The 18,269-nt window shown below is 50.9% G+C and overlaps 3 protein-coding genes across 10 annotated transcripts; 1 reads left to right on the forward strand and 2 right to left on the reverse strand.

The window, feature by feature from the left end:
• Positions 1-260: 260 nt before the first annotated feature.
• On the reverse strand, positions 261-10,172 carry b4gat1 (beta-1,4-glucuronyltransferase 1). 5 transcript variants are annotated; one of them, XM_086105462.1, is made up of 5 exons: positions 8,771-10,172; positions 6,250-7,362; positions 2,963-3,609; positions 1,625-1,875; positions 261-516 (listed from the first exon to the last, which is right to left on the reverse strand). In XM_086105462.1, the coding sequence occupies exons 1-2, from the start codon at positions 9,863-9,865 to the stop codon at positions 7,171-7,173; spliced, it is 1,287 nt and encodes a 428-aa protein (XP_085961588.1). In that variant the 5' UTR covers positions 9,866-10,172; the 3' UTR covers positions 261-516; positions 1,625-1,875; positions 2,963-3,609; positions 6,250-7,170. The 5 variants fall into 5 exon arrangements, with proteins under 5 accessions (XP_085961588.1, XP_085961585.1, XP_085961584.1 ...); XM_086105459.1 differs by having other exon boundaries at positions 1,625-2,856; XM_086105458.1 differs by having other exon boundaries at positions 2,677-3,609.
• A 1,043-nt stretch (positions 10,173-11,215) lies between these two features.
• On the reverse strand, positions 11,216-14,517 carry pfdn2 (prefoldin subunit 2). Its single transcript, XM_086105468.1, has 4 exons — positions 14,379-14,517; positions 13,431-13,519; positions 12,542-12,665; positions 11,216-11,924 (listed from the first exon to the last, which is right to left on the reverse strand). Exons 1-4 carry the CDS (start codon positions 14,457-14,459, stop codon positions 11,733-11,735), a joined length of 486 nt encoding a protein of 161 aa, XP_085961594.1. The 5' UTR covers positions 14,460-14,517; the 3' UTR covers positions 11,216-11,732.
• nit1 (nitrilase 1) lies at positions 14,516-18,224 on the forward strand. 4 transcript variants are annotated; one of them, XM_086105466.1, is made up of 6 exons: positions 14,518-14,745; positions 15,492-15,725; positions 16,972-17,075; positions 17,154-17,290; positions 17,366-17,491; positions 17,825-18,224. In XM_086105466.1, the coding sequence occupies exons 1-6, from the start codon at positions 14,672-14,674 to the stop codon at positions 18,116-18,118; spliced, it is 969 nt and encodes a 322-aa protein (XP_085961592.1). In that variant the 5' UTR covers positions 14,518-14,671; the 3' UTR covers positions 18,119-18,224. The 4 variants fall into 4 exon arrangements, with proteins under 4 accessions (XP_085961593.1, XP_085961590.1, XP_085961592.1 ...); XM_086105467.1 differs by lacking the exon at positions 16,972-17,075 and having other exon boundaries at positions 14,516-14,745; positions 17,176-17,290; XM_086105464.1 differs by having other exon boundaries at positions 14,517-14,745; positions 16,972-17,290.
• The last annotated feature ends 45 nt before the right edge of the window (positions 18,225-18,269 follow it).

Below are 18,269 nucleotides of genomic sequence, written 5' to 3' on the forward strand. Positions count from 1 at the left end.
GGCCTCGCCGCAGACACTATCATGGTGGCTGTTTGAGGGATCGGCTTACCCGGAAGCTGGAGGCTAATTGAAGCCGTTGAGAAAAATAGCCCGGCCAATCAGCGCTGGCCAGGGATTACTGCCACAACGTCGGGAATGTCGACGGAGCCGTGAGCCAATTGTTTCTTGGGAGACAACAGGGGAACCCCCCCACCCCCCCCAGACAAACGGGGATTTCCTTGGGTTTAATTTGCAAAATGACTTTGGCCCATGAACTGAAATGTGTTGCATCCACACTGTATTGTCGAAGACGATAAAACGTAACAGAGTCTCGCATGTCTTGAAGTGAAGAGATTTTGTAAGACGGGCTTGCCCAAGTTTCGGATATCTCCCTCTTCTCCGAGCTTGCCGATTAGCCGAGCGTTTCCTTGGAGCGTCCGGCTTGAAGGGAGACGTTTCAAAGGGGCTGGACGGCGCCTCTGGACGACCGGACTCGGGCGCCGCTGTCCGATGGCATTGGCTATTTCCAAGGGACCGCTGATAAAAGAGATAGGGGGGGACATCACAGTGTAGCAGATTAAAACTCATTCAGTACCAGCCAATTCTAGACCAAGTCTGAAAAGATGTTTAAAAACATCTTTGGGAGTGAATGAGTTAAAAAAATAGTCCAATGTGATTAACATGGCGAATGAAGTGCCGGAGTATTTATCAGCATCATACGGTGACGACCCGAATAGCTTTACAAACGCACACTCGGAATACTTTTCATATCCAGCCAAGCTCTCCAACTGTTGAGTACAGCGAGAGCACACAAGTAGCCGCCCGCCGCTGTTTTAACTCCGAAAGCGCCCAAATGGCTTCAACCAGAATTTGCGGCCAAGGGGGAAATCCGATCGGAGGGCCTCATACATTCGACACGCGTGGAAAAAGATCAGAGCTCCACACAGGAAGTGCAAAGTGTTTCCCGCCTGCTTGTATTCAGCCCCCGCGAATAACCGGCCGAGACAGGGGGTGGCGTGTGTCCGTCACTCGTCAACCAAATGACGGACCGACGGACCTCCCGTCGGGCGTTGACGGACGGCGCCGCCCCTGGCGTGTCTAAAAACAGCGAACCGGGTCGGGAAACCATCCAAATAAGGCTCCCTGACCCCCCCCCCCCCCCTCCCCGCTGCCGTCGAAGGGTGTCGCAGGTGCGCAGGGGCACGTAAGCCCCGCCTCCCCCCGTCCCCGTTAATGACGCCGTCTGCGCGCCTCCTTATTTCTGATGCCTCCTTGATCCTTTTTGGAATTGATTTGCTTTGAGCCGACTTGTTTTTGTTCCTTCAATGCTGCGAATAGTTTGGCCGAGCGGGTTCCTCCTGCTTTTTCTCCCTTCCCCGCTGCACTTTTACCATCCACATCTAGTGGCAAAACTGACAATTTGAGGCTTTTCCTTCATGAGCGGAGGGGCGCCAGCAATTTTGTCCGTGCGTAAACACGTTCATGTTTGGCGTCGTGTGAGATTTTTCTCCTCATGTTATGCGCCTCGGTTACGACACCCCGATGGAGACGACGCAGTATATATAGCCTCCAGTCGGTACCGTTTGTGTCCATGTAACAGGTGTTAGTGGAGTTGTTTAGGATTAAAGGTGGGGCTTATTCTTACCTAAGAGCCTAATGCTCATTAATTCCTGCTTTGGTGACTTAGCTCCCCCCTGATCCTCTGGGGACGGGCCGAGCCCGACCGGCCCCTGTGCCGCAGACGCCGCCGCGATGGCGGGATGGCCCGGCCGACCGGGCCAGAAGGCCCGCGCAGAGTTCCGGCCGGGGTTTCGGCGCCTTCTGCATCTTCTCTGTCAAAAGTGGCAGTTTGGGTGGGGGCGGAGTAAGAGGGCGGGGTGGGCGGGGCCTCCCAAGCTGCAAGAAATAAACACAAGGCATTGGCCGACTGGAATAATCGCGCGCGTGTGCAAAACGTCAGCTCTAAGTGAAGGGAGCAGTGAAAAGAAACACTGTCTCCACGCGGCGCGGCTTTTATTGATTTGGACCGCTAAAGTCTTTGTTGTGCGCGGCGACAGATGACGGCCCGCCGTGTGACTGCAGCACTCAAATGTAATCTGCCATATAAATCCTCTTAATCTGCTCCACCGCCACAATAATTAGAGCGAGAGCCGCGCCGCGCCGCGCTTGACCATTCCGGCGAGGCCGCGGAAACGTTTTTGAGGCGTCCCGAGACGGTTTGTTTGCGCATCGTTTCACGACAAACGGAAACGGGCGCGTCATGTTTGGAGGGCCCGTCAAATCACGTCCGATTCGACGGACACAATCGGCCTTCTCACGTCATCGCGAGTGCGGACGGACAGCGGCGGATTATGATGGCGATACGAGGGCGGCCGATCCTTTGGATCGACTTCGGAGGACGTTCTAAACGGGCACGACTGATCGCACCGGCCGATGAGACTGGCCTGTAGATGACATCTATCGATCAGCCGCTCTTGTTCAGGCTCTCCGCGCGCAAAGTGCGAATGAATGCGTGTTGGCACACACCCGCTTCTTGTTGGGTCAACACGGGGGGCTCATTGATCGATAAAGGGACACTGCATTGAAACAGATGCTTTGCCCTGAGATGTGTGTGTGTGTGTGTGTGTGTGCTGGGGTTCCCATGTTGGTCAGCAGCATAGTGTGAAGCATGACGACTTTGACTGTAAGAGCACTCACCTCTGTGTGTGTGTGTGTGTGTGTGTGTCGTGGTGTTGCTGAGCGGGTAAGACAGCAGGGGTGCAAAGCTAAGAAGTGTTAGTGTGGTGAGAAGGATTAAGTCTATGTGTTAGGCCTCCTTTTCTCTAGGCCAGCCTCGTGTCACATCTCGTTATTGCTGCGCTGCGGTGGGGACTGCGCCTGCAAAAAACAAACAAACAAACAAACAAACCAGCAGGACCCATTCGGTCTCATCTCCTTACCTCTCGTCCTTGAGACTTCTGATTTAGGGGGGAGTTCGACAAACCTTTGGAAGGGGTCGAACGCATTTGACAACATTCCATCCGAATGATGTTGGTGTCTTGCCATCGGCTCCCCGGGACCACTCGCGTCTTGTCCGGGTGTTCCTCGTTCGGTCGTCGGCTGTTTTTGGAGTTTGCTCATTTGGTGTCTTTGATGACTCCGCTCCAGCGGCGCGGTGGGCGACTAGTTAGCACGTCGGGCTCACGGGTTTGATTCTGACTGCGGCCTCCCTGTGTGGAGTTTGCATGTTCTGTCCGTGGCTGTGTGGCTTTTCTGCGGGTGCTCCGGTTTCCTCCAAAAACATGCCCGCGGGCCCACAACCCCCGTGAGGAAAAAGCGCTTCGGATGATGATTCCGCATTCTCGGTTTGCATGTTCTGCCCGTGGCTGCGTGGCTTTTCTGCGGGTGCTCCGGTTTCCTCCAAAAACATGCATGGCATGTTAATGGAACGCTCTTCGTTGTCCCGAGGTGCGATTGTGAGCGCCGACGGTCGTTCGTCTGCGTGTGCGGCCTGGGACGGGCTGGCCACCGGTTCTGGGTTGTTCCGCCCTCGCCGTGTCCCCGTTGCGGCTAGACAGACAGACAACTCCTTCAATGACCACACCGTTGATATTTCCAGCGATTTATTCACCAGCGAGTTAAGGTGTAAAACTGAAACAGACAGACATAAAAACACTTATACGTTGCAAGGTAAAACAATGTGCCCCACTGATCTGACATGTGACAAACGCGTGGCTACGCTAGTGTAGCTAACGAGCTAATATGCTAATCGCTGTGCATAAATGTGAATTAAACAATAGAAACACCCCACAAATGTAAATACACGCTGAACACACCCCACAAATTAATAATATGGCATACATTTACATAAAATATTTACATACAGGCTGTGTTTGGCCTACGAAGTTGCAGTCCATCGTTCGGAGGTTCCCCGTGCAACGTTCAACCGGAAGTGTCTCACTCCATAAAGTCCGGTGTGCCCTTCACAATAATGAATTAACCTTACAAAATAAAGCGGCTCTGTAATTATAGAAAATAGGAACCAAATGTAACATGGCTCTTCAGGAGCCGGAACATGGGTGTTTCCCCCGCCTCGCCTACGGCCCGAAGACAGGCTGGCATCGGCTCCGGCGGGCCCGCGACCCCCCGTGAGGAAAAAGCGCTTCGGATGATGATTCCGCATTCTCGGTTTCGAGGGCTATCCTGCTGCCCGGCGTTGCCTCCCTGCCGCGCTGCACTCGGGACCCCCACACCGCCCGGCGATCGCCGCGGACCGTGACGGCGAGCGCATCCGCCAGCCAGGAATGAACGTTGCTTTCTTTTTCCTTTTATTTCTTCTCGAAGCACAAGGTGCAGCCCGTGAACATTTGGACGCTAGAAAGGGGTCCTATCTGTCCTCAAGTCAGAGTGCTCCGACTCGAGTCCGTTTCTGGGCTCCTCCACCCACAAAGAGGACCGCCATCTTGGAGGGGGGGGGCCCTCCTCCTCCTCCTCCTCCTACCCGCAGCTCATAGCGCCGTCCTGCTGCTTCTCCCCCGCCGGCCACAGGCAGAGCTGCTATCTTGGCCTGAGATGGCTGGGCGGGGAGGTGGCCCTCCTGCCAACCCCGCACAGGAGAGGGCGGCCCTAATTGCTTTTGGCGTAAAGCTCTGTGACCCAGATAAGCCGGTGGAGATAAACCCCACTTTGCTCCAGCAAACCTGCTCCGGTCCACAGCGGGCACCCCCTCTGAGCTTCTCTGCACCTTCTGCCACGTTATTAACCACCACCACCACCACCGCCACCACGGGTGACTCCAGGACCCCGAGTTGCCCCCCCCCCCCCAACTCCCTGATTGCTTTAGTGTTCAGCGAAGAGCGTGGCCCGCCGAAAGTGGGCGTCGCGTGCCACCGGGCTCACGAGGGAGACGCTAAGACACTATTAAGCCACGGCGCCTCGGGGAAGCTTGTCAAAGCAGCGAACATCACAAGTTGTCCGCTCCGGGGGCAGATGGCAAAAGCGGGTGGGCTAGCTGACCGATGTCAAGATTTAAATGCTAATCGCCACCACCTCTCTTTTAACCATCCGCGGCCATGGGGAGAGCGGAGGGGCCGTCGCGCTCAAGTTGCCCCCGCGCAACGTGTCAAGTCACTTCACTCTTATGAAGCGTATTAAAAGGAAGCCCCACTTTCGGGACATTTGCTGTGTACGATTTCTTTGGTTGTTGGTGTCATCGCGAGAAGATGACATTTTTGAAAAGAAATTCCACTTTGATATATTTGATGGAATCTTCATTTGCATGTCCAGGTGCAATGCATTCTGGGATGATGACGTGGCATGCGTGCTGCTCACAACGCTGCCCTCTACAAGACAATTGCGATTGACCCTGAGGTACGCCGTATTAACAGGAGCAGCATCAGCGAATGGGTCTATCATACAGAAGACGCAGCGGGTTAAAAGCCGCGTTATTAAGTTCAGTATCTTATTCTATTTGTGTCGTATGTTTACTCGATCGATTTTGCGCTTTCTCTGTTCTTTCCTCCGATATTTTCTCCTTGCAGTTCCTCGGTGAGGACGACCCTTTTAAGAAGTGTCGTTTATTCGCTGTCTTGGAGGCTCGTTGCCTAACTTGCTCCTGCTAGCTCGCCGTTGCGTCGTCTCACCTCAACCTACCAGGTGACAGAAGCGGCCCAAGGAACCTTTTTGGGACCTTCGCCGCTGTCGAATTAAAAGAAAAACTTCCAAATGTCAGGCTTGATCGTCTTTGTGTTTTCTTAGGTGCAAAACGCAAACTACTATGCTTGTATAGTTTCAAGTCTTTTTTTAGGGGGTGGGGGGAGGGGTGTTGTTGTTATTCTTTTCCAACGCAGTTTTATTCTTTATTTGCATTCATCCACCTTGTCATTCGTTCATTTTCCTTGACTGAATTGCGCAGTTCTGTTCACTTGCTCGAGCTGTTGTTCAGTCTGCCACCTAGTGGCAGCTCTGTGGCATAAACTGGCGCAAAGCGGGAAATCATTTGGCGTCAAAACAAACACTTTACTTTCTGACTCGCACCCTTTTAAGAGTTTGCGATGACAACTTGTCAAAGTCCTTCCTCCCAAACAAGTGTGGCGTAAACGCGATCAGATTACAACAATGATGGCACGTTGCAAATGTTTCATGAAACCATCGTATTTGGAAACATGAGGACTGCCCTTCTTCAGCACTCAAATGATCAAAACACGATAGAAATAAATAGAGAAAATGTACACCGTTGTACGGTAAACAAAGCCTACCAACCAAGTGAAATGAAGCAGAGGTTAGACTTACCAGTGCACGTAAACCACGTCCACGCAGCGAACATAAAATGATGACAAGATGTGTGACCTGCTCCTTGCTGGTTCGCCGATTTAACGAGTTTTACAAGAGACAAATCATGGCTTAATCTGTCTCGAGTTGTGTTGGGAGTGAAATATTCGTTGCGAGTGCTGGCTAAGGTGGCGTCTAACTTGACAACAAAGCAGTTTTGACAATAAACGTGCTTTCTTCATTCCCAGTTGGAATTGAGCCTACCTGAAAATGAAACCAAACCCCCTGTTGCTCATTTAACAAAAGCATATTTGTCATCCCGAGTTTTCTGCACTCATTTCGTGCAAACGCACAAAGAAAAATGCCACAGAGGGGCTTACGAAACGAGCAACAAAGTTGACAAAGTTTCTGTAGTCGCATAACCCCCCAAATCGCCAGAACAAAATCCCAGAATCGATGGTCCTCATTGTGCGTGGACGGATTGTTTCTGTACTTGGTGTAGCTAGCTAGCTAGCTAGCTGGACGGGTGGCTAAAGACGCCACTTGACGCCGTTGGCGGTGGCAACGTCATTCTTGTCGCAAAGAAAGCAGTCAAGCTGCTCCAAAATGTGCAACAACACAAAAATTAAAATCGATCAAAGTCCAGGATTATTCTCCGCCAACTAGGTGGTGAGCGAGGGATGTGCCATTTGACCATAAATAGAAATACAACACAACCATAAAAATGACTCAGTCCAGTGTCGACTTGTAGTAGTCAGGATGGTCTCACGAGTGTCTGCTGCCATCTAGTGGCCACTGAAGGACATCACTGCCTGAGCGGGTCCTCTTGCTCAATGAAGAGGACGTCGCGGTGCAGGACGCCCAAAAAATGCCTCCAACCCCCACACGACTCCCGAAAGATCAAGAGATCGATATAGAAACATCTGTCGAGATATGTCGATTTTAGCATCGTCTGCTCGAGGTTGGATATTTGCTCTTCAGAGCCTCTTTAAAAGTGCGGAACAGGAGCCGGTTGCGGCGGTTCTCCTCGTCTTTCTTCGAGTGGAACTCGCCCTGGATCTTGAAGCCGCGGTGGACCAGGAAGGCCGAACTCAGCACGGAGAACTCGTAGCCGGCCACGTGGAGCTCGCAGGCCTGCTCGGAACAGGGAACAGTGACGACATCCACAATTGAATCGATTTCCCAAAACCACTCTTTCGGCAAATCATCGATTGACTCGCTTAGAGGTCACTGAGAGGTCTTGCGCTAAAACAAAAGGCAAACGAACCGCGAAATGATATGGCAACCAACCCGTGGCTTTACCACTTCAACGTTTCATGAAACGATTGGTCTACAGGTGGACGGCACCTCTTCAGCACCGAGCTTATCGAGACAGTATATAAATAAATAGAAAGTCCACCAAGTAGAGATGCCACCAATAATGAACAAGTAATGATCATCACATTGATCCATGATTATTTTGACAATCATTTGTTTCGATCCGTCCCTCATCCAGCCTCTGAACCGATTTACGTCACGAGGAGCAAAGGCGTGATTTCGACAGGAGATATTCTCCCATTTCTGTTGTCCTCCAAGAAAACCGCCCAATTCTCTTTGTGTCATATCAAAATAAAACATTTACTTTGGAAAACAAAGATCAACATTTTGGCCCAGTTTGTGACATGTTGCGGACCAAACAGTCACCGACTCGACATGAATTTCTGTTTGTGCCTGGACTGCACCGTCAATTTGAAATAATGTCCTGTTTTTCACAAAATGGGATGAAAATGAACATGTTTTTAAATCGCCGAAGAACATTTTTAAAATGTGCGACCGCTATCCATTGCGGGTTCCGCCACCTCTCCACAAACCCGAAATGGCAGGAGCGTCGCCGAACACACTGGCGCACAAGCGGCCATCTTGGCATTTTTCAAATCTCTGAATAATCTCGCGCCACCTTACCTCTCTGAGCTCATCCGCCCCTACACACCTGCCCGGCGCCTCAGGTCTGTGGACCAGACTTTATTAGAAGTACCAAGAACTAAACTGAGGCTCAGGGATGGAGCGTTTTCTGTTGCTGGTCCCTCTCTCTGGAATGACCTCCCACTGAACATTCGACAAGCCTCCTCGCTGCCCATCTTCAAAACCCTCCTCAAAACTCACTTGTATTCTTTGGCATTCGACTCAGCATGACTTAGATTTGTTCTTGGTTTTACTGTTTGGTGTTTTCTACCGCCTTTATTACCGATTTGTCTTACTGTTTATTGTGCATGTTAGACTGCTCCATGTACAGCACTTTGTATGCAGCGATGGCTGTTTGAAAGTGCTCTATAAATACTGTTGACTTGACATTGTTGAAATTGAGCAAATCCAATGGATTTTCTTTCAGTGTGTACATTACAATGTCGATTTGAATTGGATTCATTGTTCAGCCGGATTAGGGACTGTCGATTTATTTTTTTTAGGAAGCAAGCAAATGTTACAACTTCAAGATGGGATGGAATCATTGGCCTCCCCCTCACCCCCCCCCCCCCCAACCCGCTCCGCCGTCGGCGCTCCTAACCTGGCTGATGCGATTGAAGCCGTACTGTTTGAAGTTCTCGTCGTAGAGGGGCACATTGCGCGGTCCGATGTAGAAAGGCTCCCACGGGTCGACCCAGGTCAGCGTGTAGGCCACTTGCAGGCCGCCGGAGGTGTCGCGGAGGTGGCTGTTGACCCACTGCGAGTAGTTGGTGGGAGCTTGACAACGAGGGCACAGCTCCTCGTAGAACGGTCGTACTTCGCCCACCTGGTAGAGCTGCACGAGCTCAGCCTTGCTGGCCGGGATCTTCCTGGTGTGGCGGATCTCGAAGGCGGGCAGGACGAACACCTGGTCCGGGGCGAGCCGGGGCCCGGCGAGCATCGCCACGAACTGCTGGTGCAGATCGGCGGCAGGCATCATGTCGATGTCGATGACGAGGATGTAGGAGGACTCGGTGCCTCCTCGGGCCACGTTCCGGAGGAGGTTATTCGGGTAGGGGACGTCTGCGCCCATGGCGTAGTTCCTGTACCTGTCCTTGTGGGCTTCCAGCCGAGAGAAGACGGCGGCGCAGTCGTCCAGGCCGGCAAAGTGCCGTTGGTCGTCTTCGGGGAAGCTGGCCGTCTCCCCCGAGAGACACACCAGGTGGAAGTCCACCAGGGCCTGCATGCGGGGGCACAGGGCGCCAAGCGCGTACACCAGCGCCGTGGCCGACTTGACGTCCTGGCCGTGCGCAAAGATCGCCACCGAAAGCGGGTTCCGCCACCTCTCCACAAGATCCGGCAGGTGGTGAAGGTTGTTCATGCTCGTGTGGGTGACCAGCGTGAGGACGTTCGTGCCCGGCTTGCTCGCGAAATCGCTTTGAATCAAGTTCTTGTACACGCGGTACTGTCCGCTCCGGTCAAAGATCCCTCCGCTCGAAAGGGAATATCTTAGGCGCTCCTTGCGCGAATTCTTCTCGGAGTGCGCCTCGCTCCCGGGGCCGAAGCCTCCCAAGGGCTCCGGGTAGCGGTAACGCTGCTGCTGCTGTTTGCTCTGGAACTTGGTCAGGAAAGACAAGTAGAGGAGCTGCAGCAGCGCCACCAGCAGCAGAGCGCTCAGCACCACGCGGAAGGCAGAACATTTCTTGGAAAGATGCATTCCACACCGAGTGACGCGAAACAACACGATGTCCTGCCGGACGGAGCCCACCTTGTTAAAATACTGTGCCGCGGAGGCATAAAATGTCTATTTTGACATCGTGTGGTTGCCGTATTTCGCGAGCCAAGATGGCCGACCTTCTGCGCATGCGCGGCCCAGACCAGCTCGCTTTTCGATGTACCTCGCCGGCATTGCCTGATGGGAGCCGCCTGGCCTAACCTAGTACCGCTCGGCCTTGTCTAACATCTCGTTAGCAGCTGGAAAAGAAAGCACCCGTGGAGCTGCTGGGGCCGCAACTCAGTGCCACAGGCGCGTCTTGTTCTGCGTTCGTGCTCGGTCCTCACTGAGCGCCGTGACGTCACGCACACATCTCTTCACTGACTGTGTCGGGGACAAATTTGCCTGCCTTTGTCGTCTCAGACGTGAACTCAAACCTGAAGTTCCAAAGTACTCAGCACCAACATTCTCCAATGTATTCCGTTTTGAACTGCCATGCGACCCATTCGCTGACAGTGCTCATTGAACAGCATTTGGCACCCGGCACCACTGGTTTTCTTTCATTCGGACTTTTAACCTTGCTTCAACACCGCCAAACCTCACATTTGGAGCCTTTCGCGGTATGTTAAAATGAACCATTTCTGGCACCGTATATTTAGGGTTATTGAAAGAAAAAGCCACCAGGATGATGGGCACAGAACAGGTAACAGAACAGAACAGGTTTTGTTGTTGTTGCAGATGCATATTTTGTCCACTGCAGGTTGCACTTACACCTGCAGGGCACTTCAGCCAGGGGTGTCCAACTCCTTTTTGTTGCAGGCCCCCTCCGAGCCCGTCCAAAAAAAAATCTGATAGCCACATAGCACATACACACAGCCAATCAATAACTAGTTTTGAAATCAGAGGCCTGTAAAAACGGCTCCAATATTATCACATTTGTTTTAGAAGGGGCTTGGTAACAAAAAATGCTTGTAAAATCCCAATGATTTAAAATGTGAAGACAAATTGCAAGTTTGGAATATTGAAGTCCATGCGCATAATTTGCTATGGCAGGCCACATAAGCTGATACGGCGGTTCAGATGTGGGCTTAGGTTTGACACCTGTGACCGAAAAGGGATGTGTAATAGGCTGCAGCTCAGGAGATTGGTGCATTTGTGAAGGCTAAAAGATATCAAGTTCCAGGAGAAAAGTAGGCCTACTTCATCGACTTAACACATTTGCGCTGTCGACAATTCTGTTCAAATGACTACGGTACACAAAACGCAATTGGGCCCGACAAATGTGGAGTTCCTGAGATGCCGATAACCAATTAATTGGCCGATTATTTCAAAATATATGTTGAATAAAATCACTCATTTTGTCTTCCTTTAATGCTTCCAACAACAAAGTCGTGGGCTGCAAGTAGAACATTTGACAGTTTTATATGACTTTTAAATCCTTTTTTTTCTTTGTCTATTTTTTGGGGTGGTTAGAATGTCATGATCTTTTTAACTGTTGTGTTAACGAAACGTGTTCACGAATCACTACTGTGTGACCCTACGCATGCAGAACATGACATGCGGGTACTCACAAGGAAAAGCGCCTTTATTCTTGCAGCTTGTGAGAACAATTTTGGTGAGGCCTTGCGAGGACCGTGCCTGTGCTGCCATGTTACTTTAGCGACATGAACACACTTGTATCCAACATTCGAGACCTACCAAAACAGAAAATGGATTTGGTGGGGCACGTCACATGTTGAAATTGTCAGGACAAAATCTGGAGGCAAATTCCATTTTGAAACCGAGATTTTTGTCAACTTTTTTTTCAATATGTGAGAGACGCATAGAGCTATACCAGCAAAAAAAAAAAAAACAACAAACCCACCAAAACCTATGAAACCAAAACACCAGCTCCGCCTTTAGGGCCGCCTCCTTCACTATCCTTGGACGACGCCGTCGACTGGCTTTGCGTGTCTGCCTCGCCCTCGCCCACCAGGCGAATGTTGTAGCGTTCTCGGTACTCGGTGAGTTCGCGCCCCTTCTCCTGCATCATGGTGTTGAGAGACTCGATTATTTTGGAGATCTGCGGGGACACAAAAGGAGACCAAGTCGGCTTCGGTGCAGTTTTCCTTTGGGCCGTCGCCGACAATGGCGAGAGATTTGGCGACGGCAGGCGGGCGAGTGGAAGTGTGGTCCAACGGTGTGAATTTGTGAACCCCCCCCCCCACCGAAGGCGGAGGGAGGCAAACCTCTCGTCTACCGGTGAGAACCCCAATGTACAGGCACTGAGCCGGAGGGCAATGAGTATGCCCACGCCTGCTCTGCGCCTCTCACCGTGAGCAACTCCAGAGTGGAAGAGAGTCCAACCCCTCTCGAGAGAACTGGTACCAGAACCCAGGCTGTGTGTGGAGGCAAGTCCGACTATATCCAGTCGGAAAAGCCCCAGAAAACTGAGCTCCTCGGATCATTGGGACACACAAACCCCTCCACCTCGGTAAGGTGACGACTCACGGAGGGGTCATTAAAATCCACCGCTTAAAAAAAAAAAACTGAAATGAGCACACTTGCCAATTGGTGTTCAGAGGTAGACAGTTTGGCCGAAGATCACATTTGACCAAAGCGTCAGATTGTTCTGTGCACATCAACGTCATCAGTTTAGGAGGCCACAAAAGGCTTCTTTTGAATTGACATGTCCATTACCTGCTCCTTGTTGGTTTGCAACGCTGGCAGAACTTCTTTCACCGTTCTCTCCACCAACACGCCGCCGACAAGACGGAAGCATTTCCGGGATGGGTCCACGTCTTTCAGGGTGTCAATGACGAGGCTGGGGGGAGACACACAAATCAAAGACTATTTGCACCTTTTTAGGAGCGCGTACAGCTGAGCCGGAGCGCGGAATCATTTGACGGGATGGTGGCCGATATTCTTTGCAGTGTCGTATCATTATCGTTGAGGAGGTTCCACTGATTTAGGTTTGTGTCTTCTTCCCGTTCTATTATGGGCATGACCCCCCGCCCCCATCTTGCTGCTGTAGACTGCAAATTTCCCCAGTGTGGGACAAATAAAGGTAATCTTATCTCATTTAATCTTAAAATGGCTTAATAATACGGACTCCCGGTTACTCTGCAGTGGCGCTCTTTTACTCATCAGGCGGTCATTTTGTCAAAGGCATTTGGCCACATCAAGAAAATATAAAAAGCTTTTGATGAGTCTACATCATTTGGGTTTTTTTGTATTGAAGGTTATACTGAGAGGCATAATTCTCTGGAGTTGGGCCGAAACGTCCTATGTCCAAATTTGGTCCATTCCCTGTTTCCCACAAATCAAGACATATGGTCAGTCCCCACATGGGTCAGCTGTTTTGTTTTTTGAATTGGTATCTGACTCTTGACATGATCAAGTGTTTCAAGAACACACTTTGATATCAGATTCAAGATGGAAACGATTATAAGTCATTTAAAGCGTTTTGGGGGGGGGGGGGGGGGGTTGCCATCAGTTCCTCAGAAATTCTTGTCGGAATTTGGTGCCTAACCTGTGCGCAAGGCAGCGCTTCACTGTGACGGGTGGAAAAAGAGCGCGGGAGACCCACCTGTGCTCATTTGATTCCATTTCCAACTCAGCTGCTTTGGAGGCCATACTGCGCTGTTCCTGCCGCATCCTCTGAAACGTTGCCACCACCTGTCAAACAGCACCACTCAAGTGAATTCATTCGACCCTCAACACAGACTTGTACAGCACGTTCGACTCGGCATTACAAGTGACTAATAAGGAATGCATTAATTTAAAAAAAAGACAAAAAACCCGCATGACAGACCAAGAATAGGTGTTTGTCAACATGACCCTTTTATGTCAAATGTTTTGGAAGCGCTTTGTTGAGAGCTGTTGTGAAAGCGCAATCGAAATCATGATGTATTGCACTGAAAGGAATGGCTTCTTGTTTTAGAAGAGAAGCGGCTCCGACACCGGGGTCCACCTGAATAACTATGCTTGCAACAACAGATACTAAACCCTTTCGGGGCTCCTCATCACCATTTATTTCCCTGTAATTTTTTCCCCTCGATCGGACTCGGCAAGGCTCGCTAGCTTGTTATTTAGGCAGTTAAGCCAGACCGTAACCATTGGTTCGCTCCCTGATGGTTTGCTGACTACCGCTTGAGAAAGTGCACGATCAGATTGGCAGCAGAGCATTTTGATGCAAATAACGCCCATCTCTAGTTGGACTTCAAATACCTTAGTAGGCTCGGCTAGTGTACATTGACTTCAAATAGTGTCGCTACCACGCCGGTGTGCACGAAAGACAGTTCCCCAAAGCAGAAAATCCCTCCGTTTTCCAACTAAAGCATCCTCCATTATCAGATTATTTAGTGAAGAAGCCGCCTTCGTCGATCGCGACATTTCACGCCGACACAAACACAGAGTCGCCGGACAGGTGGTGGCGATGACAAGATCTCGTTCGCGTTAGCCTGTCATGGAGCCACGCAAAGTGGCCGCCACCAAACACGAGAAATACGGCCGGCCATGGTATCGCTGTTGGTACCTGTTCGGCGGAGGGCCCGGACTGTTTCCCTCCAGTACTGTTGGCAGGTTTGGACGCCGTGTTGCCACTGTTCGCTGCCATTTTGGATCTCGCTTGCTGACCGGGAAAGACCCCCGTGGGGAGTTCAAGTGCTGCCCGAGAGATTGCCTGTATGGAAATAGTATCAAGTCAGTCAGCCAACAACCTAAACCAACACGTTAATGTGTCTGTTTTTCGAGTAGCGAGGCTAGAAACGCTTTCTCGTGTCACCAATTAAGCTCTCACATGGCGTGAACAGGTGACGACCTGAGCCCATGTTGTTCGCGTTGAGCTCATCGGTCGAGATTGGTGCCTTGCTCTCCGTTTGGACAAGCAAGCTACACTACAGGTATTGCGTTCGATCCTACGCATCTAATCTTCAAAATGTTGACTCAATGTCATTTTACTTACAAATCACTTGAAAAACGAACAATAATAACCGAATGTAGACGCCCAACTTTAACAACAAGCGAGGCACTAAAACAAGTACAACGCGAGTTGTCAAGTGTTTTTTTTTTCAGCCTCTGCCTCATTTCATTGTCACCTTCCTCTGAGTTTTCACACAATCTGCTTGCTGGAATACGCCACAGGTTGGGCGAGCCCGTTGAAATATTTGCAAAAAAAACAAAACAACAACAGCGTTGTAAAAGGAACTGTAACATGCTCAGTTGAGGAGTTAAATGTGCTCCCATTTTCTTACATGTTCCAATTGAGACATGCTCAGCTCAGCCTGTTTTTAAAGCGATTGTTTGACATTTTTTAAATTCAATTTACCGGTCGATCTACGTCCCAACCCTCATCTATGGTCACGAGCTAAAGCCGCTGCCCCCGCGACCCGGCCCCGGATAAGCGGTAGAAGATGGATGGATGGATGTTTGACATTTCAAAAGTGCGTTTGTTTGGAATATTTGCTGCTATGATGACTTCACGACTGTGTCAATTTCAAGACGATAGATGGAACTTTGTCAGAAACAGAAGAACCCAGCAGCTCATATTTTGTCATCATTATTATATTTTGTCTTTGAGAAAGTATTTGCATATACTGTACCTTGACTGAGGCATGCTCAGCGATGTTGGGACCTTTTCTCTGTGCAGGATGTCCAGCTCTTGTCGGCCGTGCGCCGCCTTGTGTCAGTTGAATGTCACCGCCGACAAGCAAGCCAACTTGTGTGCTGCCCAAGAGTTGCTGGAGGAGGCAAAGCAGCGAGGCGCCTGCATGGCCTTCCTGCCCGAGGCTTTCGACTATATCGGGTCCAGTCGGGAAGAGACCCTGGCGCTTTCGGAGACCTTGGCGGGACATACAATGACGCGGTACACTCAGATGGCCAGGTACTAACCCAATTCCAAGGAAGTTTGGGCGAACTTGATTGTTTTCAGCAAACAATCCATAATTTTATGACTGCAGCATGTTCCAGAAAAGCCGGCACGTGGTCAGGTTTACCACTGTGCGACGCCATCTTTTCTTTGAACAACATCCAACAATGGTTTGGGAACTGAGGACACTAAATTTTGAAGCTTTGTGGGTGCAATTCTTGACCCAGAGACGGGTCTGGACTGCATGCACGCCAATCTATTACCCGCGCTTTTTGACGACGCTGTTGGAGTGTGCTTTGACGTTGTCTTGCTGAAAGAAGCATGAAAAAGACGTTGATTGGATGGCAGCATATGGTTCCCCAAAACCTGGCTGTACCTTGCAGCATGAATGAGGCCTTCACAGACGCCAGTGGCACGAACACAGCCCCAGACCGTCACAGATGCCGGCTTTTGAGCTTGGCGTCCCGAACGGGCCGTTTTAGAAGAGGGTCAGTGATTGACTTCTCTTGTCAAAAAAAGGCTCATCTTTGGGCGATAGTGCCAAGGGATGCCTGAAATCTATTTTGCTGCCCTCAGCTGTGTGTTTAGCTCGAAGTAGGGTGATTATGTACTTCTCACCATTACTTTCTTTTTACTTCTTGAACTTGCAAAGCAAAGAAGGGGAGGAAAAGATTGACTGCGATCGGCTGTTGTCACGCACATTTCCGCCACATATGTAAATGTGCTCGCAGCTGGTCGCTAATCACGGTCCGGGCACCAATTTGAAAGATCTGAGGACCTTTCGCCCGTCCGTTATGTCTCATGTTCCCTACGCTAACAACAATCCTCCGAAGACTGTACATCCACAATCAAACTCTTTCAGGAATGTCAGAAAAGTTGTCATAACCTTTTTCTGCCAGATGCGGAAGAGGGTCTGCCCTTTCCAAAACCATCCCTGGTCTTGTACTGCCTTTGCCATGCCGACATGGGAGTGCAGCACGGCCTGAGCGCTGTGTTGCATATTTTCCTGTGTGCGTGTGTGTGTGTGTGTGTGTGTTTTGACCGCGCGCTCTTAACTGGTTCAACTGGTAAGTGTGCAGATCGCTCGCCAAGAGAGAGAGCCAGCCTAAACAAGATCAGCGCGATATGACGAGCGAGCTAGCTCAAGTCACCTTCCGAAGGATGTGCGCCAAAAGGGCCTCACCAAACAATAGTAGAATCACCGGCTTGTGCGAAGGGAAAGTCAAAATCGCCTTAATGTCATGGCCCGCCCTTGTCACAGGAAATTGGACATCTGGCTGTCTCTGGGGGGGTTCCACGAACGGGGATCCGACTGGGAGGCCGAGCAGCGAATTTACAACTGCCACGTGGTCATTAACAACCACGGTAGAGTTTTCCTAAATTGCACGTGCACTCCTTCGCACCCGCTGAGGTCACGTTGCCACACTTTTGGTATCCATGCAGGCGAGATTGTGTCTACCTACAGGAAATGCCACCTGTTTGACGTCGAGCTTCCCGAGAAGGGCGTCTCGCTCAACGAAAGCACCTTCACCGTCCCGGGGCCCTCGCTGGTCGCGCCCGTCCAAACCCCCATCGGCAAGGTGTCTTCTCCGCACTGCCAGTCAAGCCCCCATTGACTCGGCCTTCTCACGAACGTCGTCGCCTTCTCTCGTCAGCTCGGATTGGGCGTCTGCTACGACTTGAGATTCCCAGAATTTTCACTCGCGTTGCAGAAGAGCGGCGCCGAGATCCTGACGTTCCCGTCGGCCTTCACCGTGACGACAGGAGCCGCTCACTGGGAGGTAGGACCTGCGCAGGTCGTCACCCCTACATGCCATCGGCTCATTTTGAAACTTTTTTTGACATTTGACGGCAATAAAATGACCCTCAATGTCATTTTGTCTGCAAGCCGCCTTCTGTGTAGTCGGCTCCATTTTCGTTCTGAAGCAACGTTAATACAGTTGTCATAACTTGACTGAGGGATTTTTCAGCTGTTTTGTCCTTGTTTCATATGGAAGGTACAGTACATTAGATGGTTTGATGTCTGGGCCCGGGGTTCAATCGACCCAGAACATATGAAGTGTGTGCATGGTAAACGAATGGTTTGCGAGGGTCAAGCCCGTTTCATTCGTCAGGTGCTGCTGCGGGCGCGGGCCATCGAGAACCAGTGTTACGTCCTGGCGGCGGCACAGGTCGGCCGGCATCACGACAGGCGCTCCTCTTACGGCCACAGCCTGGCCGTGGACCCCTGGGGGACGGTGGCGGCCGACTGCGGGGGAGAGCGAGTGGGCGTGGCGCTGGTGGAGGTCGACCTGGCTCAAATGCGCACCCTCCGCCGGAACATGCCGCTTCATGAGCATCGCAGGGACGCCGCCTTTTACGCCAGCCTGGAGGGAGGACGTCGAGTGAAACAGTCTTGCGTGACATGACTTTCTAGTGTGCTGGAAAGGAATATTATGCCAGTCTTTGGGCTGTGGATTCACTAGCAAATATTCACTCTTACATGTAGCCAAATAAATCCTTTGCTGCAAATCATGAGTGGCTTTTGAAAGTAGACATTTGTACTTTATGTTCCATTTT

The sequence above is a fragment of the Hippocampus guttulatus genome, chromosome 2, assembly GCF_054856545.1.
Source record: "Hippocampus guttulatus isolate MCC_2025c chromosome 2, RoL_Hgut_1.0, whole genome shotgun sequence".
NCBI lineage: Eukaryota > Metazoa > Chordata > Actinopteri > Syngnathiformes > Syngnathidae > Hippocampus > Hippocampus guttulatus.